General features: G+C 64.2%; 1 protein-coding gene across 1 annotated transcript in view; it reads left to right on the top strand.

Annotated features, from left to right (window-relative positions):
• The window catches only part of NFATC1 (nuclear factor of activated T cells 1), a gene marked incomplete at both ends in the record, with an annotated part of 59368 nt that overhangs the window by 3674 nt on the left and 44782 nt on the right, over positions 1-10912 (top strand). Inside the window, 1 exon segment of the mRNA XM_027767213.1 lies at positions 9754-9913. Coding sequence (XP_027623014.1) covers positions 9754-9913 — 160 coding nt within the window.

Here is a 10912-nt window from a genome sequence, read left to right as displayed (position 1 = left end):
GGCTCAGCAGGGACTTGGTCGGGCTTGGTCAGGCTCATCCGTCCCTCCGGCCACCCACCTGTTCTCAAGGCCTGTCCGGCCCCCTCCCGCTCCCTCTCTTCACACAGTGGTGCCTGCAGAGCTTGCTCCTGGGAGAGACTCGGGTGAGGACTGAGAGATGGGCGTGCCTCTGAGCACGGACAGACGACCGCGTTCGCAGTGGCCTCGTTCCTGTGCTGCGGCCGAGTGGGTCACTGGCAGGTTCCCCACCGACTGTGTGCTCTGAAGGCGGCTGTAGACACAGGTTCTGTGGACGTGTCTGTGGTGCTCAGCAGTCCCTGGCCGAGTGCTGTCAGATGGTGGTCGGGGAGCCTGCACAGCCTTGGCCTCGGCCTCACGGCTCGCAGTGCAGGGTCTGCAGACTGGGCAGAATCAGGTGCCTGGCTGTCTTCCTGCCGACCGGCCCTGCCCCGCCCTGCTCCACCATGGAGCCTGTGCACCCTGTGGTGTTTGGGGCCTGCGGGGAGGGGAGCCGAGGAGGGAGGATCCTTGTTACACTCCCTTTGTGCCCCTGGTTCCCTGCGGACATGGTCACCTGGCCAATGATGGACCCCAGCTGCTAACGGATAGAGCCAGGGTTCAGGCCTGTGTTCAGTCCACCCCAAGTCCACACCCAGCTCCCCGTGAGTCTGACAAGGCACTGGAGCAGGACTCGCCGTCCCTTCCCCGGATGTGGATGCCCCATGGCAGGGAGAGGCTCCGTGGGACTGGCAACCAACTCCCAGTGTCTTGCCTTCGTATTGCTGCCTCCAGGCGGGCTCTGGCCCAGGCGCTGTGGGAGGACCCAGGTCCACACTCGCGTTCTTGGTGGGTCCCTGTGGACTCCCCAGAACTCCTAGCTGACTCAGGATTCGCAGGACTTCCTAGGTCGGAATAGCTGCGGCTTCGACCATGATGCACTGCCCCCGGGGTGTGTGGCCTGTTCGTCTGACGAGCCCGTGCAGGAGAGAGGGCGCTTGTGCACTGGCATTTCTGAGGAGGATAAGTGGAATCTTGGTGGCTTTACCAGCCTTTTGTTTTTGAAGAGAGGATTTTTGCTGTAGGGCACACGCACTTGCTGGAGAGACAGACAAAGCGAGAAATCACCCCCCAGGGGTATGGCCATACCGCAATCCCTTCTCTCCACGCACACGCGCCAGTATGAGTTGAAGCCACCGGGTCCAGGACTTGAACCTCAGTCCTCTATGTAGGAATCCAGCGATGTAGCCATTATGCCATCTGCTGGTCCTATGCAGGCTTTTAAGTGTAACAATTGACATCTGAAATTCTGGCTGATGTCATAGACTAACCAAGGGCCAGGAGAGTTGCCCTCTAAGGATGGACAGACTTGCCCTGCCTACTGCCAGGCTCTTGTGGGAGGGGCCAGCATGTGTGGGAGAGACTGGTTTGAGTGGGAGGGGCCGGCACAAGTGGGAGGGGCCAGGCACGAGTGGGAGGGGCTGGCACATGTGGGAGAGACTAGTTCGAGTGGGAGGGACCAAGCACGAGTGGGAGGGACCAGGCACGAGTGGGAGGGGCCAGCATGTGTGAGAGGAGCCAGTGTGTCTTGTGGGGCCTGCAGGAGCTCAGGTTTGGAGGTCTCCTGAACTGTTGAGAGTCCCTGGCCAGGAGGAAGTGCCCCGTGGGGACATGCAGCAGTGGTCACAGACAAGGCAGAATAGGTTCTCCAGTCGTCTGCCTCGGAGGAGGAGGTGGAGGTGAGGAGGTGGGGTGAGGACAGTCGCCATAGTGGCAAGCTGCAGGGCACAGTCAGCAGTGCCCCGGCCGGGGCGGACGGGTCACAGTTGCGTCCAAAGCCTGTCACAGGTGCAGACTAGCGGGATCTGTTGGCCGGTGTTCCTTGCATTCTTGAGCAGAGACATTTTCATGTACCGTGACAGGGTCTGTGTTGTTACCAGCACTGTGAGGACTTCCTGGCAGTGGTTGACTTGCAAGCATAAGTTGGTCCAGAGGGAGCAGCCGAGGGGACTTTGCTGTGCCGGCATCATGGGGCTTCCCATATACTGCGCGCTCCGGGTGGGCCCAGACCAGCCTCAGCTGTGGGGAGGGCCCCGTACTGGCAGGGGCACAGGCTCCAGTGTCCCCTGGGAACGTGGACAGCCCTGAGCTGTGGGTGGTCCTTGCATAGGGACGGCTGCAACCCCTCCCACCCCATAGCTCCTGGTCGTCTCTTGGGGAGATTCTCCTGACCTCAGGCGCCTCGCGGTGTGCACTGAGTCATGTGGAGCTGGGAGAGCCCCTGGCTGTCCCCACAGCCTGGGAGCTGAAGGCAGCGTGGCCTGGAGCAGCCCTTTGGCTCACGTGTGGACCAGTCTCACTTTACAAATGAGGAGACTGAGGCAGTGGAAGGCTCTAGAGACAAAATAAAAGAATGGGAGCTGCCAGGCCTCGAGATCCCTGTCCTGGATGAGCATGACATGGAACCGGGGCACCTCTGGCCTCTGAGGTCAGAGACTAGGCTGTCCTGCCCTGTCCTGATGCCCTGCCTCACGCTTACCACTATGCCTCGCCCTGGGCACAGAGGAGGAGTGACAGGAGCAACGCTGCTGTCCTCCTGGTCAGGACCCTGCGGTGGAGCTGGGGTGGGCAGCCTTCATGGCCAGGGCTGAGCACGGAGCCCCAGGAATACAGGACGTGTGGGACACCAAGTGTCAGGACCTGGGCATCCTCTGCTCTGGCAGCATCCCACACTGGAGGCCCCGTCCCCATCCCTGAAGGGAGCAGTGGCTCCTTGTCCTGGTCCATCCTGGGGTGGCTTGAGGACCAGCTGCTTTGCTGCTGCCCACGTGCACCCTGCCCAGACCTGCCTTTGCAGACGGGTGAATGTGCATCCCTCTCTGTGACTGTGTCCCCTCGGGGCCACTGCTGGGCCAGGGACTGGGACTATTCTGTCCCTGCCTGTGCAGACCGGTCTCTTGGCTTCCTCATGCCCCACCCTGTAGCAACTTGTGGGAGATCGAGTATCTTGTGCACGTCATTCGATTTCAGTAAACAGCCCCGGCCGGGTGGGACACATCTCGGTGCTAAACTTCATCCGGTGACTGACGCACCGGCCGTGATCTGAGGAGCGTGGAGAAGGCGTTCCGCAAGACGGTGGTGAGCAGTCACTCAAGTCCCTGAATTCGGCCCTGGGACGAGAGCCCCGGTCCAGCTGTGGGGGCCTGCCCTGGCGGGTGCTGCCATACTGCCTAGGCCTCGTGGGAGTCTCAGGCTCAAACCAGACTGCCCCCAGAGGTGCCCTTCCTCAGGAGGCTGGGCAGGAGGCCCGTCAGCACACGCGTGCACACGCACACCCACTGCCCCTGTGTAGGAGTGCCGAGGTGCCACTCCCGGAGTTTCTTCTCGGCTTAGGGTGCACGCACTCTCTAGAGAGAGGCAGACACAGCAAGGGACGGTGAGAGACCAGCCCCGGGGGATGTCCACACGCCAGTCCCTTCTCCATTCCCCTCTGGAGATCTTGGGCACGCATACACATGTGCCTCGTGTAATTTTCAGATTGCTGGGTCCTGGACTCGAACTGCAGTTGGCCATGTGGGAGTCCAGCGACTGGCCCCCGTCTCCATGTGAGTGGGCACTGAGACTGCTCCCCCACTCCTGCAAGGGCTTGGTCGTAAAACACACGGGACACTTGGAGTCACCGGGGAGCGCAGCATGGGCCTGGTGGTCACGCTGCCTGCACTGAGCAGGATCTGGGACTTTGACATGATTTCTAGAGCCAGGAGCGCGTGGCCTTGGCTGCCCACCTGGCCAGGCTGGGGCCCTCTGTCCTGGGCTCTGTCCCAGCCACTGAGTCACCCCAGGGATAGGCACCAGCCAGGGAACATTCGTGCTCCAGGGCGTGCCCGTGGGCCAAGCTGGGTCCCGGGCAGGGCCAGGCTCACTCTGGGGGTGCTAGAACATCCCGAGGGCTCTGCCGAGTTGCTCCTGCCTCGGTGTGCCTCACCTGACGGCTTCCCTCACCTTCTTGCCCTCGTGCCCGGCCCCAGTCCCCGGCTCTGCCTTCCCCACCGAGGTCTCCCCAGTAGCGCCATTTCGACCTGTACGTCCGGGAGCGCTGTGCCGCCAGCCTGCCTCTCCCAGGGGTGCGCTCCCATCCTGAGCTGGGCCGGGGTGACGAGGCTGCACCCAGCGGCTTTTCTCCAGTGACGGGCACAGGAGGTGGCCCCGAGACGGCCCCCAGGCTCCCTCCCACTCGGTGCGCCCGAGGCTCCCTGGTCCTTCCCAAACTGTTACCTGGGACTAGAGGCACAGAAGGACTTCTCAAGGCCTATCCCAGCTAAACCACGTGGCCTCTGCGGCTGTTCCCGGGTGTGTCACAGCAGGACCCAGCGAACCCCTGCACCGAGGGTCAGGGTCACTTCAGCATGGCTCAGACACGGAGGCGGCCTGCAGCCCAGCGCTCTGTCGGCCTTTAGCCGGCAAGCAGGGGTATGGTAGGGGCCTCACGGCCTTCTCCAGTTGGATCTGAGCCTCCTCCAGAAGCCGACCCCTCAGTGGAAGGAACTTTCTCAGCACCTGAGTTCGGCCAGCAGGTCGGGGCCAGGGTGGCCTTGCCCTGGGACCGAGGCCTCAGCCTGGGTGTGGGCACCTTGGTGGCTGAGACATGTGCTGGCCCTCCCACCCGTCTCTGTTAGGGTGAGACCCCACAGGGCCGAGTAGCAGGGAGGCCTCTGGTGGCTGCTGGCCTGGCCCTGCCCGGCCCGCTCCGCAGTCCCTTGGGGATGGAGGCCCTGCACCCCCACGGGTGCCGGCTTTTAAAAGTGACCATGTGGGAACCAGCAGTTAGCGTAATGGCTATGTCGCTGGACTCCCACGTAGTCGACCGCGGTTCGGTGGCTTAAATCTCACGCCCTGGCCCTGCCCGGCCCGCTCCGCAGTCCCTTGGGGATGGAGGCCCTGCACCCCCACGGGTGCTGGCTTTTAAAAGTGACCATGTGACGACTCCTGGGGTCAGGGATGAGCACTGAGCCTTCACCAGGGACGACCCCAAACTGGAGGGTTGTCCACAACCCAGGTGCCAAGGACCCCTGCCGTGGCCCCACAGGAGTGTGTCTGGGGGCAGTGGCCACTCAGAGTGATCATGCACCGTGTCTGCACAGTGGAACTTCAGAGAGGGGGATTCCGAGAACAGGACAGGTCCGTCCAAACCTGTTTACCAAAGTGGCCGCCAGGCCCTGGGGCGGGTGTGGGTGGGGTGCTGAGGGCTGGAGCAGACACAGCAAGCCAGCGAGGCCCCGATGCTTCCAACTTACAAGGGGGCCACAAGGTGTCTTGTTTATCTGCTGGAGCACACATGCTCGCCTGGGAGAGGCACAAGAGGGGACCGTGAGACAGCACTCCTGGGAGGCGGCCAGGCCTCAGGCCCTTCTCCGCTCTCCTCTCAGGATTTTTGGGCCCATACGCACATGTGACCGGTGTGTTTTTCAAGCTGCCGGGTCCGGGACTCTAACCATGCTGTTGGTCATGTGGGGTCAGTGCCCAAATGAGCACGCCGCTTCCCAGCCCACTATCGGTTATCTTCTAAGCTGACTCTTCTGTTTTGCTTCTTGCCGTAGGGTGTGTGCACTCAGCACAGAGGCAGAGGGACGAGGCAGAAACCATGCTCCCAGTGGCAGTCATGCCGTGACCCCTTCTCCTCTCCACCCCGGGGCTTTGCAGCATGCACACGCACACACCTGTGTTTTAAGTCACCAGGGCCAGAGTTTGAACCGTGGCTGGCTGTGTGCAGCCAACTCCCTGACCACAGGCGGTGGTCCCCCTGCTCTCTGGAGGGCCTCCCTGGCCCCTCACCTCACCAATCTGCTCCGAGCAGGCCCAGCGCAGTGGCAAAGCACTGCCACACCGCAGCCACGTGGAGGATCTGGTTGGTTCCCTGGCCGGTGCACCGTGGTGTGCACGTGTTTGCCTATAAGGGCTGGGACCGTGTGTGACCCTCTCCCCCGGGGCGTAAGCGAACTGTTATCAAAGGAAACAGAGCACACACAGCCTTGGGGCACCCATACCTGAGCCCGCACCACCCCCTCAGTAGAACCAGGCGGCCCGTCTCGCCCACGGCCCACCCGCACCGTTACATTGGAGCACGCCGCACACACCTGCCCGTACCTGACATCGGTGTTTCCAGGACGCGGTGCTCCCTCCTGGAGCCTGGTGCGGCGTGGCTGTGGTCAGTCACTGAAACCACCCGGGCTCCAGCCTCAGCCAGTGGGCGAGCTCGCCACACGCAGTTCTGGCCACCGGACTGACACAGCTCCCCTGTGGCTGGCTATGAGGGACCTCCCAGCTCTGGTCCCCAGCCTGGCCATGGCCTGGACAGATGTCCCGGGAGTACTGGAGGTCACCAAGCGGTGACAGGTCCCGCAGGCTGGCCACTTGAGCACCCCCCCGCTGCCTCGGTCCTTGCTGTGAGGGCCACGTGGGAGGAGCTCCCCATCTTGGGGCGGCTGGTGGCCGTGACGCTCGTCCTGGTGGCTGTGCGCTGGCAGCTTCTGCCCAGCCTGGCCATGGCCTGGACAGATGTCCCGGGAGTACTGGAGGTCACCAAGCGGTGACAGGTCCCGCAGGCTGGCCACTTGAGCACCCCCCCGCTGCCTCGGTCCTTGCTGTGAGGGCCACGTGGGAGGAGCTCCCCATCTTGGGGCGGCTGGTGGCCGTGACGCTCGTCCTGGTGGCTGTGCGCTGGCAGCTTCTGCTGCGGCCAGCCGTGGCACGGAGGCTGAGCCTGTCTAAGACGTGTGCCTGTTGATGACTGGCCTGGGGAGCGGGCAGCAGGTGGCATGGCCAGGTGGCAGTGTGTGCTCCTGGGCTCGCTGCGTGGCTGACCCGGGGAGCAGATGGGCGGAGAGCGGGCAGTCCCCATGCGAACCTGTGTGGCAAGTCTAGTACAGCTTTCCCAGGAAGCAAGGGTGACGGAGGCTGAGCCTGTCTAAGACGTGTGCCTGTTGATGACTGGCCTGGGGAGCGGGCAGCAGGTGGCATGGCCAGGTGGCAGTGTGTGCTCCTGGGCTCGCTGCGGGGCTGACCCGGGGAGCAGATGGGCGGAGAGCGGGCAGTCCCCATGCGAACCTGTGTGGCAAGTCTAGTACAGCTTTCCCAGGAAGCAAGGATCCCCACTGCCACAACAGTGTGGCTCGAGATGCAGGAGGCCTGGCAGAGCTGGCGCCCACGCTCAGGGAGGCCCCTGGCACTCACACCGGTGTCCTGCACTACACAGCCTCGCATGTCAGGACGCTCCAGACCAGAGCCTCGTGTGCTGGGCCTGGCCCAGACCACCCCACGGCCATCCTGGCCCACCGAAGCAGCCCTGGTTTCCCACACTCGCAGGTGGGCAGCCGTCGTGCAGGTCCAGCGTGCCCACGCGGGAGGGAGCAGGCCTACCGGGGAAGGGGCCTGCGGGCTCTCCCGGCGCGGCAGTGAGGGCGGCTGGTTGGGTGCCTGCGTTGGTGCAGTGATTACAGAGGCTCAGAAGGTTGCACGAGGCCTCCCGGCTCCCTGCACCACGCCGGTGGTGATGCAGTCCTGACCACACCACGGGCCTGTAGACATCTCCCGTGTGTGCAGGGTACGCCGTGGGTCACGGGGAGTGCAGCGGCCCTCCCCCGGCCCTTGCTCAGCCTCCGTGCATCGCCATCTGTGCCACGAGGGGCAGGACTTTTTGGGGTTTCTGGAGAACAAGCCACCTGCCTGAAGCCGCCCAGTGCATGCTCGGGGTCAGCGGCCTCTAGAGCGGACCATGGCATGTTCCCGAGGTGTGGGCCCTTGCCAGGCGGGCTGTCACAGCCCAGGGCAGGTGGGCACTGGACGCGGCTCCCGGTGCAGCCGTCGCCTTTGGGAGGACGTGTCCGAGGTTGTCCGTTCCAGCTCCAGTCAGGTGCCCTCGGTGTCTGTGGGTCCCAAGGACGCCTGAATGCTCCATGCCCCAACTCTCATGCAAAATGGAGACGTGTGTGTGCCGAACCCGAGCGTAGGTCCCATGTGCCGAAATCACGTCTGGACTGTTTGTAACACCGAATGTCTGATGCCACTGAGCCAGTTAGAGGCTCGTGTGGGGACAGGGCAAGCATGTCCCGTGTTCGCGTGCACACTGGTCGCAGGTCTGGCTGCGCAGCGCCGCACAGGGCCGGTTCGGTCGAGTTGGGGAACTCGAGCCTGGGTGTGGGCAGAGGCGGACTGCACGGTCTCGCTGCTCCCTGTGTGGGCTGCTGGCGGGGCCTGGGCGCCCTCATGGGCCTCACTACCCAGCTCGGAGGGTGGCTGCTGGGACGGGCCACGAGGACACTGAGTGTCACCCGGAGGCTCTGTCCCAGCCCCAGCGTCTGGTCTCTGCCTGCTGGGGTGAGGGCCGGGCTGCTAGGTCTCTGGGCATGGCAGAATCAGCCTGGATGGTGCGTGTGTTTAGTGAGGGGGTTTGCGCCTGCCCGCATGGCCGGTGAGGCTGCCTGGGCTGTGTGGACAGCAGGGACTGCCATGCGGGCACACGTGTTCATGCCACGGGACACAGACAGGAAGGGTCCCCTGGGGACTGGAGAGGCTGCACTGAGCCTTCCGCGCCCCTCCAAGGGGGCAGTCCCAGACTCCAGCTGACCCAGTGAAGAGATGTCTCACCCTCCAGGACCTGGGCGGGCCTGCCCGTATCTGTCCCCTGAAACTTACCTTTCTGAAGGATGCAGAACCACACTGCCTGGGTGCAAGGGCGCCTCCACCCCTCGCCCAGCTCACAGCGCCCCATGGGCTGGGGTCACTTGATTCTCATTGCCCGAGGGAGACACCTTGTCTGCAGGAGTCTGGGGGCTGAGCACCTGCAGCTGCCCCTGTGAAGGAGAGCAACTGTGTGAGGGCCGTGTTGGGACGTGAGGTCTGCGTCCTGGAGACCAGCGGGCTGAGGCCTCACCCCGTCCCCAGCTGCAGGGGACATGGAGCCCCTGTGCCAGATGCCAGCCTCGCTGGCAGGAGCTGCTTTCACTTTCTTTTTTTTTTTTGGAGAGATGTTTGCCATAGGGCGCGTGCACTCGCCAGACAGACAGAGACAGAAAGCGAGAAATCACTCCCGGGGGGATGGCCATGCCGCAGTCCCTTCTCCTCCATTCTCCTCTCGGGATCTTGGGCACACACGCACACGCACCCAGTGTGAGTTTTAAGCCACCGGGTCCAGGACTCGAACCGCGGTCGACTACATGGGAGTCCAGCGACATAGCCATTACACTAACTGCTGGTCCCTGCTTTCACTTTCAGTTTGCAGAGGGCACGTGCGCTCGCTGGAGAGACACCCCCGCCCCGGCCACGCCACAGCCCCTCCCCTCCACGCCACTCTCCTTTCGGGGTGTTGAGCGCTCAGGCACGCACACCAGCCAGCTCGTTTCCTCCCTCTCCTTCCTCTCTTTAATCTTTCATAAAGGTCAGGGCGGGTGGGGCAGTCACTCTCACCATAGAGGGACAGACAGAGAGACAGGGAAGGCGAGGCACGAGGGATGGCCTCGCCCTGTGCCCTGCCCCACGGCCGCCTCCTCTTGGAGTTCTGGCCACACGTGCACACCGCCTGCCAGACTTCCCGGCCACTGGGCCCAGGACTGGACCCACACTGTCAGCCACATGGGGTCCAGCCCCCTCAACAGCTGGCCGATGACGGGAGCTCCGGTCCCAAGACGGCGGGGTCAAGCCAGGGCAGGGGGCCGGGGAGCCGTGCAGTGAGGGTTTAACGCTTTCTGTCTTGCGTTTCAGCCCGTCTCTCCCTGCCCTGGACTGGCAGCTGCCCTCCCACTCGGGCCCCTACGAGCTCTGCATCGCGGTGCAGCCCAAGCCCCACCACCGAGCGCACTACGAGACCGAGGGCAGCCGGGGGGCCGTGAAGGCGTCGGCTGGAGGACACCCCGTCGTGCAGGTAGGGCTGCCGGGCTCTCTTGCTCCAGTCAGAGCTCGTCCCCTCCCTCAGGGACCGCGCGTCCTTCCTTGGCTCAGACTGTCGCCTGCGCCCTGGCCATGAGGCTCGGAACATGGCAGTGCACACTTCTTGCCCCGCGTGCCCTGGACAGGACTGCCCCATGGTGGCTCCCCAGCCCGCGGGGGCCACTGGGAACTGTTTCTAAGATGTCCCCAAAGCAGACCTCATGTGCAGTGCCAGCTTTGATCTGGAGATTCCGAGCGCCTCACCCTTCGTCTCCAAGCTCAGAGGCCACCGAGCGAGGTCCCTGCCAGGCTGGCCAGGCCCTGCAGTGGCAGTTGGTGTGGTCCCTGTCCGTGCTGTGATCTCGCTGGCCGGCCCAGGCTGCAGGGGCTGAGTCCGCAGTGCACCCACACTGGCCTCCGGCGTCCAGCCCTGCGGTTAGGGAGCTGCATGGTCAGAAGGGGTGCCCACGGGCGCCGCGCTGTGCTGTTGACAGAGGGAGGGCGCGTGCCGCAGAGACATCTGGCTGCGAGCTGGCGCGGCGGGAGGAGCAGGGCGGGAGCCATGCACGCTGGCCCGTGCACTCATCGCCAGTTAGAGCCCACACTGCAGCCACGTGACGTGTCAGAGACGCAGGAGGCTCCTCACACAGCGGCCGGTGGGCATTTGAGCCCCATCTCTCCAGCTGGCAGGGCACACGATGCTGTGCAGGGGCCGCCGGGGGACCGTGGGCTGCTCGGGCGGGAGCGAAGTGGGGCAGCAGGAAAGGACGGCCAAGCACCCGCTCAAGGCCACTGGCGTCTGGGCCTCCCTCACAGCCAGGCGGGGACTCAGGGCTCCTCGTGGCAAAAGGCGGAGAGGCGGCCACGACCTTGCTGCTGTTCTCAGGGTGAGGCGGCAGCGGGCGCGTGGTTTGTTCTGTGCTTCTGGCCGTGTCCCCACGGCTGTGTGGAGTCGCTGCCGCCCCGGGCCCGCCCGCCTACGCAGGCCGGGGGG

Source organism: Tupaia chinensis, unplaced genomic scaffold (assembly GCF_000334495.1).
Source record: "Tupaia chinensis unplaced genomic scaffold, TupChi_1.0 Scaffold144022_1, whole genome shotgun sequence".
NCBI lineage: Eukaryota > Metazoa > Chordata > Mammalia > Scandentia > Tupaiidae > Tupaia > Tupaia belangeri.
Note: the sequence above shows the minus strand (reverse complement) of the source record. Positions and strands in the feature narration are given on the sequence as shown.